The sequence below is a fragment of the Camelus dromedarius genome, chromosome 18 (genome assembly GCF_036321535.1).
Source record: "Camelus dromedarius isolate mCamDro1 chromosome 18, mCamDro1.pat, whole genome shotgun sequence".
Lineage (NCBI taxonomy): Eukaryota > Metazoa > Chordata > Mammalia > Artiodactyla > Camelidae > Camelus > Camelus dromedarius.
This window is the reverse complement of record NC_087453.1, coordinates 7,598,995-7,622,267: the sequence shown is the minus strand read 5'-3', so window position 1 is coordinate 7,622,267 and position 23,273 is coordinate 7,598,995. Positions and strand designations below refer to the sequence as shown.

Here is a 23,273-nt window from a genome sequence, read left to right as displayed (position 1 = left end):
TCAGTGTCCTTTGTTCCATGCCTTGTCTTTGGGACACTGCTATTTCTTTTAACTTACGTCTTCTTTGCCTAAAACAATAGATTGTTTACAAAGGGCTGGAGGGTGGAAATGACAGGGGAGGGGAAAAGAGGGGAAGAAATGCAAGTTATTTGGGATGTTCATTCTTCTCCCAGAAAGGTCACTTTCCAGTATTCTTCAAACTTTAAAATGCAAAGCTTGATGCTCCAATCTCAAGGTCTTAAAACCTCAACTGCAACGTCCACTTTTAAGAGGTAAAGTTACTCCCTTGTCCTCACTTTGCCCTAGTTTAGCTAATGCTCCATTTTTCTTTTGTTATTTAGAAATAGTTGGAATTGGCTTTGGCAAAGCGATAAGGACCTGGGGTTTGGGGGGCTTTGTTTTTTAGGCAAAAGCCTGAATTTTCTTGGGTACCAACAGCATAAACCCCTCAACCAAAAGCAATTGCTTCTCAGGGCATATTAGACTTCAAGAGCTTTGGGAGCCAACTCATTTTCTTTGAACACAAATGAGCATTCCTTGCTTAAGTGGTTAATGATTTTGTTTGGAAACAAGAAAACAGAAATGGGGGAATTGCTGGGACTGAGGATAATTACCCCACAAGAACCATATGATTTCTCCACTGGAAAGAGTGCCCCTTTTAAATGAATAATTAGAGTTACAGAATCCATAAAGTAAATGGTGCAGGAAAGAAAGCAAAGGTATGAATTCCCTGCTGTGGTGTTTAGATCTTAAAGACAAGTTCAGAATTATGAGTTTAGCCAAATACAGCTCTTTGATGGATTCAAAATGGGCTTCCAACAACCAAGGAAAGAGCCTAGAACCGGCAAGTTTCTGCCATTTTGTCATTTCCAACCACAGGCATCCAAATGTCCTAGGGTAATTTGTCAAAGGCAGGGGTGGGGGTGGGGTTAAACTGTACCCGTAGGAACCAATGAAATAAAACTCCTGCTGAAATACAGTTGCTTATCTGAGTGACCCTATTTGGAAAAGGCACACCTTAAAAATTACCCCACCAGCCTACTTTCTTTTTGCACTTTATTCATGAGGAAATTTTTTGAAGCATGTCCACTGCCTTATGAGCTGCAAAGAACCACACCATCTTGAAGGTAAAGGAGTTGTGCACCCCTCTGACCCGCCTGACTTCCTCAGTCTCAGTTGATTGAACCAAGAGAATCCATCTGGTCCAGAGTTGGGACAAATTCCACCCAACTAAGCAGGAGAGTGTTGATTTTCTAAGCCAAACAGGAGAAAAAGTGATGGCCAACATGCTAAATGCTTACTATGTCTCAGATCAGTTGAGTATTAAAATGCATCTCACCATCATCCTATGAATCCAATATTATCCCCATTTTGCAGACTAGGTATCCAAAGTTCCATTAAGTTATCTTGCCCAAGGGCAGGCACCTAGTCAAGAGTTGAGTTGGGCCTTCTCGCCCAAATGAAGAGCCAATGTTCTCATCATGAACCCATCTTTTCCCTAGATGGGAAATGTACCTGTTTCATCTAACTCCTGACTAAGATTCTGCTTCTGGACTTTCTGTGTATCCTGACCTATAACTTTCCTGTTTGGGCCCAAGCGAACTGCTGAGTTGTCAACAACTGGCGCGCTGCTGGGGGAGTTGTCTGTGAAACTCTACTGAAGGGCTTCCTGTAAATGTGCAGATATTTCAACACCTTCCTTGATGTTGTGGTTTAGCTAAACTGACACCTGACTCAACCTTGCAGGGTCAGATGGAAAGCTGAAAAAAATCACCTCCCCCAGACCCTGATCAGGTCAGGTCAATGGCTCCTGGCCAAGTTCTGTTGCCAAAAAGGTGCAACTTTTCCAGTTGGAGGTGGGCCCATCCCAGGCTTTCTCCAGGTCCTCTGCAAATGCCCCTATGCGATGCAACAAATCCTTTCCCAGGACACCTGTCTTTAGACCGGTTCTGGGGGTGCCAACTGAAGGCAGAGGGCCAGCAGGGAAGATGGACCTTTACTCTTTTTGCCATTTTATGGAGATATAATTAACGTATAACTGGAAGTTTATTCTTAAAGTCGAGACTACTGAGATTCCCTTATATCGTCTACCAAGTATGGAAATCAGTTTTGAATAAACAGAACCCACAGAGGAGGACCCAAGAAGGCAGGCAGGTAAGTTCTAGGGCAGCTGTACTACGTACCTTCTGTGTCCTAACTCCGGACTCACTACACTAGGGTGATGTTTGCATCACAACCTACTTTTCGAGAATCGGCTTTAAAGATTAGGGCTAAGACAGCCCTACACACACCTACACACACACACAGAAACCACCACAAACACATGGAAACATTCATAATCTCTGTCCCAGCAATTTCTCAAGAATTCACCCTGGAGTTAATTCAAATGCAAAAAAGAAAAAACAAAAAACTGTACCAAAGATGATCAAAATCATTCAATAAAAGCATCGGAAGGAAACATGAATACTGTCTAGCAATAGCTGATTAAACATTTTTGTATTAATTGCAGATATTTTAAGAAGGAAGAGCCAGAAATGGGCTTCACCTTGGAAAGATATCTAAAATACGCAGGAAGGGGAAACATTTTTCACTTAAGTACAACAATCCTCATATATTCGAATCTAGAAAGACATTAAACTATAGGTTAGTATCAAGTGTGAAAAAGGATGAAAATTCTAGATACCTGAGACTAGGGCCCGTTAGTTTAGGTACTTCCAGTTCAGTTACCTAAATGACTGTGCTTATTTTGCTCTGAGTCAAGAGAGTGGCTGCTTCACCCTAAATTTAGAGGAGTTGAGGTCAAAGAACAGACAAACCTTGGGGAGGAGGGTATCCACCAGCAAAGGAAGTTGACACGCAGAGCTCACATCAGGTCAAAGGCCACAGAAGCACAACTGCCAGACCCTTCCTGGAGGTCAAGAGAACCCTTTCCAGGATGCCGTGTCACCCACATCCACGATGCCACGAGGCTGATGCCCGTTCTTGCCATTAGGTTCACAAACACAGCAAAAGGCAAGAGGGTACTTTGCCGGGAGGACATTAACATGGTCTTGTCCTCATGTCTCTCAAGGAGCACCTTCCCCATCACCCTAAGAATCTTCCCTTGGAATTCAATGCTACCCTCTGTGTGACTCTCAGCCCATCCCCTTCCAAGCAGCCAGCCCTTTAAGTATGCGATGATTTAAAAATATTATCACTTTGCCCAGTGACTTGTACCAGGGTAGGAAGGGTTGAGATGTGGGATAATCTACAGCGTGATAAGCTTTCCATGGTCATGAGCAAAAGTCCTCTTGAAGGACAGGACTCTAATAAAATGCCTTAAAAAGGAAAGATACCAGCCAGCAAGTAAGTTTGTGTGCTTGTAGTGAGTCCAGCAGGGATGTAACCAGATGTGTGGCTTCAATTCCGGGACCCAGAGGGTCCCAAGGCAGCTGGAAGTGACTGTCAAATAAGGAGTCTCAGGTTTAGAGCAGAAACTACCAGAAAAACTTACAGACACGCCTGGTGGGGAAAAAAAGAACCATCCAAAATTTATTCTCCAACAGACAGACAGCATCAGCAGGTAAAACTACAGGGGTTTCTCCGTAGATCATACATTCACAAGGCATTATTAGCTTGACAAGTGAGAAAGCCTCTGGTGTGTTTTCTGTAACAATATCCGCTTCACAGTGTAAACAGGTTCTAGTATTGTGTTCACTTACAATTCCAGAAGGAAAGGCACAACTTGGCAAAAAAAAAAAAAAATTTTTTTTTTTTGGATCCTAAAGTCAGGTGCAATTACCAAGAGACAAACTTTTGATAGCAGTCCACCCACTTTTCCACATAGAGGGGCAAAGACTTCTCCACCCAGACACGTGGGCCTCTCTCCTTCCTGGTTAAATCGTTAAGACTAACGCTCCGTGGTCTGCTCCATCTGACAGATACAAAAAGGGGATTGAGGAAAAAAAAAAAAAAAGAAATCACAAAAAACACCTTGAATGTCCAGCTGCTCCCACCAATACATCAACTCTTAGGTTTTAAGACAGGGCCTAGGAACACTTCAGCGGTCATCAAATAGGGAAACAGAGACTCTAGCTACAAAAATAACAAATAAATGAGGTAGATAAATTAAAGCTTTCACATCCAGGACTTGCCTGCTCCAACTTGGTAGCCTTCATGCAATCAATACTCCAAAGGGGGAAAAAAACAAACTTCATAATTACTTGGCATGAGTTGCAATCAAAGAAATTTTGGTAAAAATTAGCATAAGAAGTTATTAGCAAATAATAAGAAAACACGCCCTTCCATGGGTTTGTTTCAAGAATGAACACCCAGCTCTTTGACAGAGTAGGCACTGGCGAACTTGATCAAGTCACCTGAGATCCCCGCACAGGTGTTCACCTCTCCTGATTTTAGGAAGAAGAAGGCATCTGGAAAGCTCAGGGGGGATGTTGGCACTCTTGGGGCTCTAACTGAACTGTACTTAAATAAGCAGCAACACGTTGACTCTCTAAGGACTCAAAGCAGTCCATCTGACGGCATCCTACTTAAGGTTCCAAGGCTGAAAACATTTTGGAATTCTACAACCTTGGTTTAAAAAAAAAAAAAAAGTACATTCAAAAAAGGAAAAAAAAAAAAAAAAAGATGGGTACAGGGTTGGGAGAATACAAAACAGGTCCCTAATTAAGACAGCAGACCTTGTCCATTTACCCGCATACAGTCACCGAAGTATACAGTGCCCTCCACCCGCCCCACCCCCCAAACAGGCTAAACCGTTGTCTTTTTCATGGTGGTTTAACAGTTTCCAACTTGAAACAGGTGACAGTCTTTGGAAATAGTTACTCTAGGTTGTACAAAGGTTTTATGTATAGTTTGTCGCAAGTAACAAAACTACTTTGCAAGACCCGCTTCTTTCCAAAATTAAAAAAAAAAATACTAGTCTGTATTTGTTTTAGTATGAATTTTTTTTTCGATTTTTCTTTTTGTTTGTTTCTGTTTTTGCAAAGCAGCATAGCAATATCGTGATTGTAGGACTTGCCTGAGGTTGTGGTCACCACTGTAAACATTATTTGCACATCAGTTAAAAAAACAAAACAAAACAGGAGGAGATGGGTTCTTTAAAAAACAAAAAACCAGAAAAGGTACAGACAGGTCTAGAGAGGTCACTGGTCTGCATTTCTCCATCGACGTGCGTTCTCCTTTAGCTTAGCTGACCGCGATCTTGTTTTCCTCCAGGAAGTGAGGGAACTGGTGTTTGGGAACGCTGTCCACAGCTCCTGGCTTCTCCGCATCTGCACTGACGGCGGCCTGGGAGCCACCCATCTTGGAGAGCGCGGTGTTACTCACCACGGAGCCGGCCCCCAGGGACACCGGGAGCGGAGAGACACCACCGGTCTGGATCACGGAGATCTCGTTGGTCTTCATGGCCAGGCCGCCGTTGAGCATGGTGGTGTACTGATTCCACACGCCAGGGTCCACGTTCACCGAAGGGGCCAGGATTTCCTTGGGAAACATCTCAGGGACCCTCTTCCCGTCTGTCCCTAACAGAGCCATGGTGTTCTCGATGGCCAGCTTCCGCCCCCGGCGGGCCGAGCTATTGTTGGCCCCGTGCGTCATATAATGGACCTACGGATGGAGGGACAGAAGAAAGGTTTCCACCAAAACAGATCTGATTGCCTGTTGGCAAACCACAGTTAAGGTCTGCATGTGAATTTGGTTGAACAAAACCACAAACAACGAGGTGAATTCGTGTCGACTAAAACAGCATTTTAGTATAACTTATGCTTAAAAATTAGACTTCATATGTTAAAAAAAATCCAGATACTTATTCTCTTGGAGAAGAAAAAAAAGAAAAATCAGATCATCTAGCAACAATGGGCCCAAATTCCCGCCTAGAGGCAAGAAAGAGGAACTGAGGTGGGGAATGCACACTCCAATGTGTCCCCACCCCACTGTTCACCTGTGCACATAAATGAACAGCTACTACCCAGCAGTGTTGTTTCAAGTGCTAGGGTCACAATCTGTGAACACACACACCTACACAGGTAATAAATGGTACAGACTACATACAAGTACTGAGCACGGCAAAATGGGAAAATCTCTAAGACCAGTAGGTTGCGTCACTACCAACATCCTGGTTATTATTTATTCTGTAGTTGTGCAAAATTCTGCCACTGGGAGAAATGAGCAAAGTGTGTGTAAGCATCTCTGTATGACTTCTCCTTTTGTATGAATCTACAATTGCTTGAATAAAAACTTGAGTTAAATAATTTTTAAACAAGAGACCCCGGGGCTCCGATGGAGCCGACATCCTTCAATACACAGTGTGTCAATGACAATCATCATTGCTGCCAAGAAAAACAAGCCTTGTGGGGAAGGCTACACAAAGCCACGGGGAGTGCATGTTCTTTCATCCAGGGCGGCAGACAAGGCGAGGACTCTTCCTTCCAATGAGGAAGGAGATCCTACCGCCTACTGCTTTTCCAGCCTGGCCTCTTCTTCTGCAATTATTTACCTGGTCTGGCTGTTTCGAGTTTTCAAATCCCTTTCAGCTTCTTTTCAAAGAGTTGAACAATGTGGTAGGTCCTGGGTTTCAAGCATTATTATTTCACCTTCCCTGACATCCTTAGAAGTTAGTAGTTACCATCCCATTGGGGCTCAGAAGTGACCTTGCTCTCAATCGCTCTAAGTAGCTGTTAAGATGTTCCAGGCAAAATGTGGAACACTCAAAGCAACGGCAGGTTCAAACCTTCCCCAAGTTAATCCCAGGGCCTGCGAACTAATGTAAGCTTTATATTTTGGGAAATTGAGATTAGAGATTAAGTAATTTATATTCTTCCCCTGACATTTTTGCCAATTAGACTAAAAACTAAAATAATATAGGTTATTTAAGTTTTTTGTTTAAACTGAGGTAGAGTCGATTTATAATGTGTTAATTTCTGGTGTACAGCATGGTGATTCAGTTATACATATGTATACCCCTTTTCATATTTTTTTCATTATAGGCTATTACAAGGTATTGAATACAGTTCCCTGTGCTATACAGAAGGACCTTGTTGTTCATCTATTTTATACATAATACTTAGTATCTGCAAATCTCGAACTTCCAATTTATCGCTCCTCATCCCTTCCCCCTCTGGTAACCCTCAGTTTGTTTTCTATGTCTGTGAGTCTGTCTCTTGGTGTACGGGTTCATCTGTGTCCTTTAAAGAGTATTTTTTTTAATTTCTAAATTCATGCGTTGTCTTCTAGGTCAACTTTAAGATAAAGTTTCAACCTTTATTCTAACTACAAAGAATTCAACTAGTCTACTCACAGGAGAGGTAGAGAAAAGAGTTCCAGACAAGCATGCCCTGCACACACCAGAGAGGCAGGGCCAACAGGAAAACCTGGGTCCCCAGTTCCCACCCGGGAGAGCTTCCCATCTCCCAGCTAAAATCTTAGATGGAATATATCATATTAAATATAGAACATTCCCTGGAAGGATCCAGCTGCTCGGTGTTAAAGAACAGCTCACAACTTGGAGGCTTTTTCCCTCTAGTGCCAGTGGTACTGCATTATCTATGTTTAACTCAGGGTATTTATTTCAACCTAGCAGGACAGGAAAACAAAAACCAACGTACAGCGCGGGCATCAGTCTGACAGCATATGCTATCCATTTATCACATGACAAATATCCATTTCCAGACTTGATTTCACACATCTACTGAATCAGTTTTCAAAGAAATCAGTGTGCCCCAGTCCTGGAGGGAAAACGACCCACAATGGACTTTACACTCAGAGACGAGACAGGAGCATCAAGTAGAGCACGTGTCCCGTTTCCAGACAGCATTACTTGACTTGTAAGATACATCATTTTACGTGCCACCAAGATGAGAAGAAAATCACCAATTACAGGTACTGACTGCAGTTAGCACTCCAACTTCAGAGATGTTCTACTGTGAGAAAGAATATTTCTTTTCAAAGACTATTTCAAGAGCCAGCTGTGAGACAGGACTATGGAATACCCCATTGGGTCTTTTTTTTTTTTTTTTGCGGGGGGGTGTTAGGTTTATTTATTTATTTTTAGAGGAGGTACTGGGGATTGAACCCAGGACCTCATGCATGCTAAGCATGCTCTCTACCACTTGAGCTATGCCTTCCTTGCCCCCCCCCCATTTGGTCTTAATGGAAGGATTCATCATGGATGAAGGATGCTGCCCTAACACCGAGCCCCCAGCCCTGCTGAAACCCTAAGGAAACTCACCTTTAAGTTGCCCTTGGTGGTGAAAGCTCGCCCACATATGTTACACACAAACGGCTTCTCCCCAGTGTGCGTCCGCTCGTGGATCTGAAGAGCACTGGCGGACGAGAAGTTCTTCCCGCACCGCGTGCAGCCGTGCTGCTTGGCCTGACGGCGGGGCTGGGCCGCTAACAGAGGTGTCATACCTGGGGACATGGTCGCAGGACCCACAAATGCACCAGGAACTTCAACTTTCACATAGGTTGGCTGGGCTCGGATAAATGTTGACGGAACGCTGCTCCGACCTGGTATGTATAGAAGAAAAAAAAATCCCAGACCTTTATCATCCCACAGTCATTCATGCTTCAAACCAAACAAGGAGCTTTAAGAACAACTGTCCCACTGTTCCAGAGCCTGAAATGGCTTTTAGGAACTTCACATCCCAGAAGGAGCTGTCCTTTTACTTGTCTGCCTGCACAGAGAATAATGACTCAGACACTTAGAGAATTTCACTATTTTGGCTTTTTATAAAGCTACAGGAAACCTGGAAACACATGTAATGCAAAACTGAAAATTCAAATTCCTGTATGAAGTTACTTTTCAAGCAGCCCAATGCCATCTTCCGAACCAGTTCTACAACGTCACTCTTCTCCCATTCTACCATTAATGCCATCAACAGACACCCCACAACTTATATGTCCACTTAAAATAGGATACACTCTTTTTTTCTCCCTCATTTGTGAACCATTCATTCATTTGTGAAGAGTCATTCATTTGTGAACCCTGCCTTAGGGAGTGGGATTTCAGAATCAAAGAACTATGGCTTATCTCACTGGCCAAAAAGCAGAGCCCACTTTCCCAAATAGTACTTTCCCAGAACGATTACGTAAGATCACCCCTATGTCCCCACAGGGCTCAGACACAAATAAAACCCAATCAAAAACAAGTACACTATCCATACCCAGTCTGCACGAACCATCATAAGTAAAAGCATGTCGCTATGATAGAGGAAGTTATTATTCCCCTCTATCCAGAGGTGCACACAGAAAGGCTAATGGCCCTACAGAGGAGCTAGTTCACATATACCACTCTCTCCACTTGTCAAGTTCCACCCAGGTTCCTTTTGGACGACCTTGTGCCCAAAACGGACATAAGTTAAATCCAAAGCTCTATCACCTTCCATCTCAGTGCGGCTGCTCTCGGAGCCGTCTGCTTTGCCGCCAGCATCAGGAGACTTAGACTTGATGCTCTCTGCTTGGCTATTGGCCGGGGAGACTGCCTGGAAGGACGCGGTCTCCAGGACGTCTGGACTTCGGCTCTGATACTCCTGGTCTCCCATCACCGAGGATGAGGAGTCGTTGGTCAGGCCATCACTCTCCACCGAACCGTTTTCTCGGCTGCTCTGCCGCTGCAGGATGAGAGGAGCTGGACCTGCCTTCCCCGGGGCATCTAGGGAAGCCATCACGGTCAACCCCAGAGTAGGTGATGCTGAGTGGATGCTGGGAAGAGGCATGGGGACCTTCGAGGAGCTACTGGGGGCATCCTGACAACAGACTTCATCTACATCGATGCTTTCAACAGCATCATCGTGACAGACGGCACTCGCGCTTCCGTTTTCACTGACCATCATTGGCTCAGGACCCGTAAAGTCACAGGGATTCTCCGGCAGAGGTGTGTTGGGAATCTGACCGCCCATGTGCATCCGGATATGCTGCTGTAACATGACTGCATTGGTAAACTTCTTCTGGCAGATGGGGCACGAATGCTGTGTCTTTGTGGACGTGTTGGTTCGGTGGACCCCGAGGTGCGTCTTCAGGTTGCCTTTGGTGGAAAAGGCTCGACCACAGATTTTACACTGGAACGGTCTCTCCCCGGTGTGGGTGCGGTAATGCATTTTGAGGGAGCTTTGGCAGCTTAAGACACGGTGGCAAATGAGACATTCGTTGGGGTCAGTGGTGGCCTTGTCGATGTTCTCCACCAGCTGCTGCAATTTCAGAGTCTCTGACCCTGGCTCGGGTGTCCCACTCCCTTGGAAGCCACCAACCCTCGGGGAGTTATGGTTTGGCCCCACCCCAGATAGGATGGATCCATCCTCACTTTCTGGAGAAGGCCCAGGCTGCAGGTCATTGGGCAGTGGGCCCCCCATGAGGTCCTTGGGGTTAGTCCCCGAAGAGAGGTTCTGAGGTAGCCCTACACTGGGGGTCCCCGTCACAAGGACAGGCTTGCTGTCTAAAGAGAGGCTGGATTCATCTATGGGGACAGGACCAGAGACTGCATAGGGAATGCCATTGCCTGCCGCCATTTTGTCGTGGAACTCAGCAAACAGCTGGGGGTTTGCCTTCACCTGGGGATGTCGATGAAAGTGCACCTTGAGGTTGCCCTTGGTGGTGAACCGGTGGCCACAGACAGAACACACGAAGGGTCTCTCTCCGGTGTGGGAGCGGAGGTGGATCTGCAAGGAGCTATCAGTCCCAAAAACCTTGCTACAGTACTTACACTTGTGCTTGTGGAGGACCTCGTCCTTGGGTTTGACATCCACCGGGGACACACTCGGTGGCTTCCCTTTCCCTTTCTTGGACGGGTCTAACGCCACCGTGGAGAAGGGGCTCTGGAAGAGCACAGAGCCTGGGGCCTGAGGTAGCAATGCACCCGGGAGGCGCGACAGGACGTTGGGGAGCACCCGGGTCCCATCTGGCTTCAGGGCGAAGGGCGTCAGCCCGGGGGACACAGAGCTGGCGGCGGAAGGGATGTTTGCGTGAGGTAGCTTGGCTGGTTTCAAGGTGTCCAGAGGCAGACCTTGGCTTCCCGCTTTCTGGCTGAGCAAAGCCACGGCCGCCGAAACCTGCTGGGACACGTGGCTGCCCAGTGTCTTCAGGGTGTCGGCCCCCGCCACGCCGGAGTGGAGGGCGTGGGAGGCCCACATGTTCACCTGAACGCGGATCTGCTCCGTCAGCTGGATCTGCTGGAGCTGCTGCTGCTGCAGGCACAAGATCTGCTCGAGCACCCAGGGGATGCTGCTGGCGCCGGGCAGGGGGGCGGGCGGCACGTCCGCGCTCCGCTGGTTCACGGCCACCTTGGTGCCCCGCAGCGCCTGCAGAGTGACGTTGGTGTTTGCCACTTTGCCTTTGGGTAAATAGCTTATGTCCTGGGGTGCGGGGGGCAGGGCGGCCTCCGTCTTCAAGTACACAACCGGCTCTGCCCCCGGCTTCTCCTTCGTGTCCCCTGAGCTGCCACCATCCTCCCTGTGACCGTCCTTCCTGCTGGGACTGTGTGGCTGGTGGCTCAGCACAGCCCCGGAGAAGTCTTCTGAAGGCACCGGCCCCTCGCTGTCGTTCATGATGAGGACAGGTGGATTTTTAGTGCAATTTTTCTTGTGGTCTAAGAACTCCGAGAAACTGAAGAACTCGGCACAGCATTTCTCACAGATGTGAGTCTCCTCCCGCCGAGGCCTCTTTGTGACCGCTCCGTCCACATTCGTGTCGTCACCACTCCCTGGGTGGCTCATTGGAGCACCTGCGACGAGAAAGAAAAAGCTAAGAACTCCACCCAAGAGAGGACACAGGGCAATTTCTTAGGAAAAACCACAACTCACACGACATAGGTCTTCATGATCTGTGTCCCAAAACACAGAAGACTGTGTAAGGGAACGAGGCATCCAGAGTCTCAATGAACCAACCACGTAGGTTGTGGGTCAGATTATAACCCCCCCCTGCAAATGTCCAGTCCTAACCGTTGCACCTGTGCGTGTGACCCTCTTTGGAGAGGGGGTCACTGGCAATGTAATTAGGGGGAGTCCCAAGCCCAAAGCCTGGTGTCCTTAAAGAGAAAAAGGAGATGCCACAGAGAATAAGGCTATGTGAAGACAGCACAGGAGGTAAGCGGCTCTAAGCCAAGGATGGCTGGAAGTCACGAGAAGGCAGGGAGGCCCCAGAACCTGCAGAAGGAACCAAGCCTGCCCATACCTAAACTCAAGTGCCTGGCTTCCAGAACTGTGAGAATAAACCTGTTTGCCTTAAGCCACCTGGTTTGTGCCAGCTTGTGAAGGCAGTCCTGGGAAAACCCATACCATTTGTTAAAGGCAGATATTCTGAGGAATATTTTCATATATAGAAAAAAAGAAAAGATTGTGTGTTTAAGATAAAGACTTCACTAGACTAGCCCTTCTAGACTAGGAAAAAAACCTACAGAAATGTCTTCCAGAACATTCACAGGGTTAAGCATTACATAAAGACAGAAGGCAAGGAAGGGATGGGAAGGCTGGATTTTATTCCTCACCTTCCATTTGCAGCTTCTACTGCTGTTATAGAAAAATCAAACAGCAGCCCTACCCTGAGCAGCTACAGCCCTAAAAAATGACTGCTCTGTGGATTTGCGACTGGGTCCTATTTCCTTCACGGTGAGTACTAGTCTGTACCTTAAAACGCCTGTCTTGAGACAGTGCTTTAACCAGACACCTGGGTCCTGGTGGCGGGAGAATCTCTAGGCTACTTTATCGTTCTCATTTCCTGGTTATCCTCTTATGTGTACACCCTGACAAGTCCTACAGGCACACTGCAGGCCCAGAGACCCCAGGTGTTCAGATCTAAGCCCCGGACACTTGCACACGTACACAAAGATCTATGCAGGAAGAAGGGTATGTTCTACAGACATGTTCATAGCCACAAAAAAAGATCAAATTTGGTCTCACCACAGTGCAAAAACTATGCAGAATTTCCACCTCTCCTGACAGGGAGACAGCAGTCAGGTGGAAGCGGGTTACAGAACAGCACGTAACCTGTTACCATTTTTGTTTAAAGCAAAGACCTATTTGAAACGAGCAAATGCATGGGGGAAAAGGCCAGGAAGGATCCACTTATATTTTTTTAAATAAAATGATCACTTTTTAAAGCAAACTAACCTATTTTTATCTTGCCTCTCTATGTCTTCCTGGGTGATTTCTATTTCTCAACACTGAGGAGTCAGTCAACAATTTGGGGAAGGGGTTGATCTTGAAACAAAGTATTTCTCTTGAGAAAGACCCCTAGTTTTCAACAGACTTTCAAACACTCACTCTTTTACATTTGCGTAGCATGGCCTTAATCAACTGGCTTAATCTTCCCTCATTTCAGACTGGGTAATGGTCAGAAGTTTTGCAAGGTGTGTGTGAGTTGGGGGGTGGGCCAGGAGAAAGAAAAGAGGGCCAGTCGTCAGTAACAGGTTTGACACAATGGGCTTACCCCTCGGGACTTCTAGTAAATGTGTACCATCATAACAAGCTCATAAGGTAGACGCTTGGGTTTAGGGGTGTGATTAATTTAAGAGTTTTGTTGAGTTTGCTCTGCACCTGGCATCCTCGTAGGGTCTGGGGAAAGGGCAGATACTGAAGGTGTTCGTAAACATTAGTTTCTCCATCGTTTCTCCCTCTGCGGCTGATTAGCAGCTGGACAACTAGGGCTGCTGAAAACGGTCAGACCTACAACAGTCATCCAATGCTTTACTCACTTCACCATGCTCCCCTCCTCCTATGTGCAAGGCAGGGGCTAGCGGGTCCGACAATGAGAAGATGAGCAGCCTGATAGCCACGCGCGGTTCTGACCCGAACCTCTAGGTGCCCCCTGCTTGCAACTACTAATCCCATCCTATCAGACATCAGCCCCACCAACGCAAGCAGTGGTGATCCGTCCAAAGCAATATGGGAAAAAGAAAACCTAGTCATAGATAACTTTTGGCCACTCACTATGTACCACGTGGAAATTTGTATGTTATTCACAACTCCAGGAGGTAGAGACTATTACCCTTAATAGAGGGGGAAATGGAGGCACCAAGGATATTAACTTCCCCCAAGCAAGTCAACTGGTAAACTGCTGCACCAATATCAAAACCCAAGCTTACAGGACCCAGACCTTCCTTTTGAACACTTCCTTCATATACTTCCTATCGTAGCGTGTTTCTTCTGTTGAGACCACAACTGTCTTTTCTCTTACAGAAACCAGGGGGGTGGGGGGGGTGCTGAGGGATGGGGAGAGTTTAAGTGAGAACCAAATTACCCACCGCCACTTCCATGTGGAGATCAACAGGTAGGTACTTCCTTCCAGCCCCAATACCTCAAAACAATCATCTTTCCAAGAATCAAGTTAAAAGCGCTCGTCAATTCCCAGAACCCTTGAGATAGTATCTACTATTATGCTTTCCCAAGAGGTAAAGGCGGCGCCTGTGGGGGTGTTAGAGCAATTCTGGCAATTATGTATCAAGAACTTTAGAAATGGAACTTTATTAAGTTTCTCGGGAGGTAAATACACACGGCATATAAAGAGATACAACGTCTTCAGAGCACCATCCACCAACACCATATTAATTCTAGTGTAATGTTCCTTGCACCCAGCAGTTCCCTTGTGAGGGGGTTTACTTTCTGTGATACCAGAATACAGGTCTCATGTTAACAAACAGACTCCACAAAAATGGATGCCCTGCCCTCTGGTCCACCGGCATGGGTCTGATGAAGTAATTCAGGGCACCGGAACAAAGATGAGTACTTTGCAGCCTAAGAAAATAAGCAGGTCTTTATTATGTGTGCTTGCTCTAAGGACAACCACCCGAGATTTATTTCAAGAGAAGGAAAAAGGGGTAGAGGACAGGATGTATATATAATGTGCTCCCCTTTGTGTTTGGGGATAAAGATGTAAATGTGAACACGGGAAACTTCTGAAATAAAAGACCCTGTAACCCCTCTCTACTTCTTGGAGCACCAGCCCAAGGTGGACGAGAAAGCTTAAAATGTATACAGTTTTGTACTTCAGCGGCTTCTTTTTAACTAGCATGTTACACCCTCGTCTCAGTCATTCTACTTCTGGAAATCTCTTACAAAGCCCGTGTACAAATGCCCGTTCCTCTTTTTAAGGGCCAAAGCAAAAAACTACAACCATCCTCTATCAACAGCAACGAAGCACTTACACTTTAACTCATTTATCTTTGTAGCCACATACACAAGCATTTTTGTTCCCAATTTGCAAATGTGGAAACTGAGGCTGAGAAATAACTCACTCAAGGTGCCATACTGCTAGCTAGAAATCCAAGAGCAGGGTTTGTGTTCTTCAGTACTATTTAAGAGGGGTACCAAAGTCAGTCACCTAATTTATAACTGCTCCTTCTGGAGCAGTTTCTCAAACTTTTTTTTTTTTCCATTTTACCCCTCTGTGAAGGCTTTTAAAGCATTTTTCTCCTAATCACCCTCCACCATGAAATTTTAATACTACAAATATGTTGTATATCACTTTACACACAGTGGTCCTTTGGAAGGCCACAAACCACTGTAACATCAATAAACGTTTTTGTTCCACCCTCCCCCAAAAACACAATTTTCACCCCCTTGGGGACAATATTCCCTCACTGAAAATGCTTTCTAGAGCAGGTTTCCTTTAAACCAGGGTCCATGAAACTGGACAGGAAAAAAATGGCAACCTTATTTTCACTAAGCTGAACCAAAATTTAACATTTCTTTCAATCATGGACGTGGGGCACAGACCAGGGTGGTATTCGCAGAACCTGCGCGTGTATCGTCACCTTCATATGGTGTTAATGTAGTTGCGTTACCAGAAATTCTGGTTACTGGACTGACTGCTAGATCTTACTTATTGTCTTCGTAAAAAAGCACATGTTACCCTATCACAAATATTTTCATTTTTGATAACTATATCTCAAGGCAATTTATCTCCTTGGTATCTCTATGTCTTTCATTTTACGCATTTAATTAAATACATTCTGTTGAGAAGAGGGCTGTGGCACAAAAAAGGTTAAGCTCCCTGCCGGAGAAGGATCCCACAGTTCCCAAGAGTGATTTACAACCTGAATACCAGTTTGCCTTCACTGTATACACAGGCTCGCCTCTTCTGCAGCCTCGAAGCAATACTGGGAACATCCCACTTGAGTCTTAAAACAGCAGGAGCTCTGTTTGCTGGCGCAGTAAAAAGTACTTCTCCATCCAGACCACCACTGGCAAACACTGAGAGCGTATTTGCCAAAGAGGAAGAGGACTCTGTTATGAACAATTGCTGGGTATGTTTAAGTTAACCCTTCCAAAAGGAGAAAGCAAAGTTCAGAGGGATCACACAGCAACTAGACCTTCCATCCTTCCACCCCACCCCCACTCCGAATTTTAGGAATGTTATCTCTCAGCATCTAGTTATCCAATAAGTTGGAAGAATGCAGCAAACCCAGCAGGGGTCTTAGATTCAATCACTGCCAAATGGATAGAAAATACTCTTACTATTGTATGGGAAGAAAAGGCTCATCTCCTAGAGGCCAAATTCTGGAGCTGGTGAAAATGCTTAAAAAACAAACCTGTGTATCTTGAGAAAAGCACTGTCCCTCAGGCTTATCTGTTCTCCCCCCACTCCTATATTAAAAGAACTACAATGAGTAGATTATCTAAAGCACATAATATCGTCTACCCTACCCCCACCCGCAGGATAATTGCTTACCCCCAAAAAACAAAAGGAAACTGAGATGTTCTTAAGTCCTGAACCAGTTTGAAGAAGGTGCCGTTTTACCCCCGTTTAATTTTACATCTGAATTCAGCAATCCGGGAGAAACACTTAAGAATACGCCTTTAACTCAATTTGTAGGTGGCAAATGAGAGCTGTAATTAAGTTTCTACTTAATTAAGGTGTAAGAAATTGTTCCAAACGGTCTTGGATCAAAATTCAGGGAGACTGTTGAAAAGAGGGGGGAAAAAAGGAGTAAAAGAATCAGTGTTTTGGGACTAAGGTGTGTGAGAGCTGCTATGTATGCTGTAGAGATAAGTCCCATTTGGCCTCAACTGAAGCTCACATTTTAAGCAGTCTGTAAACTCCATGCAAGCAGGAGCTTTTGTTCCCTCCTTCTCCAGAGCCCCCTAGAACAAAGCCTGACATACTTGAAATTTGGGGGGAGAATGGATGGCAGTGACCAGAGATGCAGTTCTTGTCTGGATTTAGAGACTTCTAAAATTGTTTAGATGCTTCTTTCAATAATCAAAAGCACAGCAGGTTAACGAACTTCTTGAACTCTCTTCCCATCATCTTTTCCAGGGCAGTGACGCCCAGAACACCAAATACAAGCTCTCCTTTATTTCCAACTTGCTTCCCAGGACCTCGTAATCTAAAGCCTGCAAAGGCACATCTCAAAAATTAAAAGGGAGGAGAGATCAAACTCAACCAGCCAAACCTTCACCATGGCTGCCTCACCAAAGAAACGGATAGAAAATCCAACCCCATAACCAACTTCTCCAAAACCATGATCAACAGGGCTTCTGGGATTCAGAGCAAATCAGACAAGATAAGGAAACCCCGGGCAAGCCAGTGTAGCCAGAAGCCACAGTTTACACTACAATGAGTAAAAATGAGAATTACAGATAACGTACTTGAGGTCCCTAGCCTAGTGTCCGGCACACAGTAGGCTGCAGATAAAACTGCATAATTATCTCAACTGGTCATTCAGCACCACGGTCACATGATAAAAACTGAACATAATTACTGATCATATTTGCAGCACACATTTCCTTTTATAGTTGGAACTACCTCAACAGGACACTTCATCTCCACGGTACAGAGGAAGAGCCCAAAAGCTCAAGGAAATCTGAGCCAGTCTCAAGGTTACACAGCTGAATGTCATACAACCAGACTGGAATGCACAACCCACTCTAAAAACCTTACCTAGAAACCTAACTTCATTCTAAGAGGAAGCACTAGCTCTATCTCCTGCCTCCCAAGATGGCTCCCCAGCTCCCCACCAAGAGGAAGCCGGGAGACGCTTGAAGGGCCCAACTATCGTTGACTTGTGCAATTTCTTCTCAACGGAACAAGAGGAGCCGTGGGCAAGTTGCAGCCCCTCTCCCTTTCAGAAACTCGGATAGAAACACAAAGTCGGCCTGCAACATTAACTAATGCTACTATCAACAAGATTTTCCTCTCCCTCAATTAAAATAGGAACTCTCAAGTGCCCTATTCCCAGAATCCTTACTGCCAATGTAGGTCACTTCAGTTTAGAAACTGAGGTTAGGCAGTTATTTGAAATTTGGTAATCTTAATCGTTGAAGGTTGTAATCCAGTTTAGCACAAAAGGCATTTGAAACTCTTTTGAGAAAATGCTAATTTTCCTATATGTGGCCTGAGTCCTCCGACCACCTGCAGATTTTTTGATCTGCTAATTGATCACCAGACTTCATTTTCCTTCCTCAAAACTGCATTCTTTACAAGTGGGTCTCAAACTGGCTTTGCAAAATAAGACCAGTCTAAACTGGATTTTCAAAAATTTTAAAAACACACAGAGAGGCTGCTCAAATGCAAAATGCATCCATTGAAATGTACTGCTTGGGACAACTATCTTCTGTCTCATGGTGGCAACTGGGGGCTCTGGAAACACATTCTAGGATCAAGGATCAAGTATCAAGGAATTCTTTCCAAGATTTCCAAAGACTTGGTAAAGAATACCCGGCACAGCCAGGGATAGCGCAAACAACTGACTAGAGTCCCCCAGGGGCGCCCATCCCTGCTCCTGCCTAGCGCTCCACATCCCCCAGGACCAGCCTGACCCACTCATCAGGTGTGAGCCGGTACCTGCGAGGGGACCCGCCTCTCAGCAAAGGGCGAGGTTCCAGGCTGGGCCTCCAGGGGGCGCCCGCGCGCAACTCGGCTGTCCACTCCAACCCGAGCGATCAATAGCAGCTCCCCCTCCCAAATCGTGGAGGGAGCGCACAGTTAGGCCGGAGATCCCAACGCGCTAGGGTTAACTGACTGCAAACTCCAGCCAGCATTAATTTAACAAGCCCCCCGTAACAAGGTCCCCCTAAGGTGCCAAATACCACCAAAGGCCCCACTTGAGTGCGCCCACCCAAAATGAAGAGGGTAAGGGGAAGAGGAGGTCAGAGCAGGACCAGGGGAGGGGTCAGAGCCAGGAGCTAGCCCCTCCTCTCCAGAGGAAGCAGGCGGGCGGAGGGTTAACCCTTTTGTTCCAGGTGGGCCAGGCAACCAAGCCTCTCCATTCTCCCCCCCAACCCCCTCCCAAGGCACAAAGAGAGTCCAACCTCCTCCGACCTCGGGTGCGCGCTGCCCTGACCATCCGACGCCCGAAAACGCATAGCCGCCCCCTCGGTCAAGCCGATCTCTTTCATTTGCCCTGTAAAAATGTTATTTGGGGGCAGATAAGGATTTACAGTATCTTATAAGTTTGGGAAATTTATTATATTGCCTCCCCGAAATAAAGGGTATGGTGGCCAAAAAGTAGCGACCGTCTTCCGATCGGAGTTGTGGCACAAGGAAGGTCTGGGGTTGCCGCGCACACCCCCATCACTAGGTGAGAAATTAGAAAGCAGGCGGCGAGGAGAGGGAAGCGACCAAGGCCCAAGAGGAGGTTAAAGACGCCCCCTCCCCCCACGCATACACTAAAAACTTATCAGGCGACAATTTGGCGGGCCAGGACGGAGGGAAGATAGTGGGAAATCGACTCACTCCTAAAGCCCCTCGGTTAAATGATTAGGAAGAGAGGCGTTTGCTCGGCAGCTCCCGACAGGGCTGGGGGTCCTGGACTCCTCCCGACCCTCGAGACGCGCGGCGCGGAAGCGTGGGCCGGGTCAGCCCCGGGAGCTCGCCCTGGCCGCGACCGCCCAGCCCTGGCCCGACCTCTCCCCTCTGGCCCCGGGGCGCGCTTTTGGAAAGCCGGGTGCCCTAGAAAAGCCACGCAAAAAGCCTGGTCGGTGCACCCCAGCGGGGCTGCCTTGCTCCCGCGACCCCCGCCCCTGGGGGCCCGCACCTCTCCCGCCCGCTGCGGTTATTTTTAGGAAGTCGGAAATCAAAGATGGCTGGAGGTCAGGCCCCGAAAGGTTAGGGCGAAGATCGGCAGGCGGCGTAGCCCCGAGAGAAAAAGCGAAAACCAGAAAAAAAATTTTTAAAAAGGGAAATATTATGCCCTTCTCGTCCACCTCTTCGGGACTTCCAATCCCCTCCGCAGCGCGGGTGGCCCGCACCCCGGCTCCTGTGGGTGGGGAGAGGTCGCGCCCCTGCCCCCCTCTTTGCCCGGGAGGGGCGCGTGCAACAGATCGCCCTCCCCCGGGGGGTCTTCCAAGCATGCGCCCCTTCCCCAGCCTCCTAGCAAAGCCCCCAATGGGTGAGGGAAAGGGTGGGGACCCCCGGGGTCTTTCTTTTAAAAGCGGCGCCAGGAGGGAGGAGGGGAGCCTAAGTTACAAGTGGGGGGGAGGTTTGTAGTAAGGGGAGTGGAACCAATTAAGAGGGGCAGAGGACAAGGAGAAGGGAACCTTTCAGGAATGAGAGGGACAGAGAAGAGGCTGGGGTCAATTTTACAATAAGAGGAGATAGACCTGGGGGTGAAACTTACACGAGGGGGAAAGCGGTAAAAGTGTAAAATTAACGAGGGTGGGGGGTGGGGAATGAGGCTACCGCTCTTCTCAGAACTGAGCCCCCAGATCTCGGTTCCAGAACCTGTGGTGGAAGCCGCTGGCTCCCCAAAGCCCGCGCCTTCAAGGGTCCCGCGAGCGTCCGGGAAACTGCCCGCCCGGGGCGTGCGCCCCCAGCCCCACTCACCCGGCTCCCCCGCCGCCGGCGCCGCTGGGGCCGCATCTGCAAACTCCGGGGCCGGCTGCCGCGGTTGCTGCTCGCCCTGGTCCTCCTCCGAGTTGATGTGTTGCGGTTTCGCCTGCTTACGCCTCGACATGGTGCGAGCATCGGGGCGCCTGGAGAGCCGCGGTTATTTGCCCACTCCGCCACAAATTCCTGGAGTTGGGAAATTTACCCCCCTTCGGCCGGAACGCGCATGTCCCAGTAATTATTATTATCAATAATGCATTGCGATTTATCATGAGCCCTGACAGCTGATTGGCCTGGGTCCAAGACCTCAGAGATCATTTAAATAAGCCCTCATTGATCAGGGAGGGGCGAGGCATTCTGGGCTTTGTAGTCCGGCCCTACAAGCGACAAAGGCGTGTTCATCCAGGGAGCGCAACTAATTAGCATCCGGCCTCAGATTGGCTGGATCGTGGACGAAATCAGAGGGGGACCCATCCTCGCTTCAGCTATCTGAGTCCTTGGAGAGAAAAAGAAAAATAATTTTGTTCTTACTAAAAACCAGGAGTTTCCGTAAAAGTTCTGGAACCAGCATATTTGGTAGTGCGCTCAAAAATTACTTTTTTAAGGTTGATGTCCGCGCAAGCCGGGGAGGAAGGTCTTTTCAGTGGAATATTTTGGTTCAATTTTTATATCTACAAAACAAAAAACAAAAAGACAGATTTGACCCTTGTCCCCTCCCATATTCTTTTTCATTTAAATGTTTAAATTGAGTTTCGAGATAACCAGAAGAATGGTGAATGGTGGTCTATTCAAACTTCCCCACCCGATCTCAATTCTTAAATTGGCCTTTGAATTTCCAAAATTTCAGACTATTCCCTCACCATGATTTATTTCCTTTAAATGCTGAATAACAGCCTCCAGAAGTCATATTCAAAAAGTTTGGTTTATTGTTACAGTACAGACCTTGATTTGGGTTTTTTTCACTTTAAAATGACTGGATACTAAACATAGAAAAAGCAGATTAAAAGTGAGTATAGTCAGAGATAATATCAAAACAACACGCAGTTGCATTTTTTCCCCACAAGCCATTAAAGTCTGATAACATCATTTTATTACTGAGACAATTCTCTTTACATCTCTCATGGATCAGCAGTAGGCATTGTCAGTGACTGGGTGTTGCTAAACTAATCATTATGGAAATTTTTTGAAATATGGACTTTACTATGGGAAAAATACATAGTTCAAAGTGATTGCATCACCCTGATATGGGGAATGCCTGGAATTTTCTAAAACTGTGTGTGTGTATAATATATATATATAGTAAATCTCTCTGTATTTTATTCCATTAACTGCCTTGCATGATGTAAATGCTCAATAAATGTTGAATAAATGATGAAATCTTCAATCTTCTAAGTCTTCATTGGTTTCCATGGCATCTCTGGGAAGGCATCTTTATTTAACATTTACTTCATTGTAAGGAACTGTGCAATTATAAACCCTTCCTCCACATTTGTGCATTGCATTTTCTTGATTAGTTATTCATCAGGTTCCCAGCTTGTAAGAGTTTCTTATAAACTCATTGGGAATGCAAGCAAAATAGAAAGCTTAGCTCATAAATATGTTCACCTGGGTGTTTGGACAACTTGAGGCAGAAAATAAATCAACTTGATCATCTTTTCGATATTCCTGGCCATCAATAAAAACTTATTGAAGGAAGAAAGGTTAACCTCTAATTTTTGAGTCACTGTTTGAAAATGCTTGGCATTGTTTTATGTTAAGTTTCCTAAACCAAAAAAGGTACAATTACAGTCAGCAGCCAAAGTTGGAAGGTAAGAATTTGGTTTAATAATACATGGAAGCTGTTTAGAATTCTCATACTGAGTGAAAAAGCCAATTAACACCTGCCTTGCTGATTAATCTGTTTATATTCCCTACACCTTTTCTGTGTAAGATAGCAAGGGAAGAGATGTAATTTACCAACCTAAATGCGTGTACAGTAGGTTTACAGCTCAAGAAATATTTGTGGCTTAAGGAAATCTTCATTGAAGTTATTTACTGTAGTTGGTGATAGTTAAAACATGGTAGCCATTTCTGCTAAGAACAATGTAGTAAAATTGTGCCCCTTGAGTCTCCAAGTGATAATAATAATAATAATTGATTGAGCCCGTGGTATTTGCCACAGACTATATTTACACACTTTCTCATTTTATCTTCCAAGAGAGATCCGCATCATTTTGTCCATTTTGAAAATCAGGAAATTGAGCTCCAAGGACATGAAGTGACTAAATTAGGAGGTGGAGGAGCTCAATCGCTAAGCCCAACTCCAAGATTTTTCTATCACATCCCAATGCCTGTTCTTCAGCTGTAGCTGAATATAGACAAGATAGCTAAACAAGAAAAATTGTGGTAAAATAAAACATATGTTAAATTAAGCCTGTCCTGAAACACCCAGGGTCTGTGGAAATAACTCTACAGATAAAGTCAGAGAGAAGTTTTCTGTGAAGGAAAACCTTCCATGAATATTATATCAAGAAAAGAAA

General features: G+C 46.1%; 1 protein-coding gene across 1 annotated transcript; it reads right to left on the bottom strand.

Moving 5' to 3' along the window:
• Positions 1–3,541: 3,541 nt before the first annotated feature.
• SALL4 (spalt like transcription factor 4) lies at positions 3,542–20,944 on the bottom strand. Its single transcript, XM_031433608.2, has 4 exons — positions 20,752–20,944; positions 9,377–11,713; positions 8,225–8,505; positions 3,542–5,604 (listed from the first exon to the last, which is right to left on the bottom strand). Exons 1-4 carry the CDS (start codon positions 20,879–20,881, stop codon positions 5,185–5,187), a joined length of 3,168 nt encoding a protein of 1,055 aa, XP_031289468.1. The 5' UTR covers positions 20,882–20,944; the 3' UTR covers positions 3,542–5,184.
• Between the last annotated feature and the right edge of the window lie 2,329 nt (positions 20,945–23,273).

What these genes read in the sequence shown, in the direction of transcription:
- SALL4 (XM_031433608.2), bottom strand. Translation starts at nt 20,881, where the DNA reads ATGTCGAGGCGTAAGCAGGCGAAACCGCAACACATCAACTCGGAGGAG. An exon ending in GCCGGCGGCGGGGGAGCCGG is followed by an intron (nt 11,714 to 20,751) that starts GTGAGTGGGGCT and finishes TTCTCGTCGCAG; the next exon opens with GTGCTCCAATGAGCCACCCA. An exon ending in CAGCCGCACTGAGATGGAAG is followed by an intron (nt 8,506 to 9,376) that starts GTGATAGAGCTT and finishes TATACATACCAG; the next exon opens with GTCGGAGCAGCGTTCCGTCA.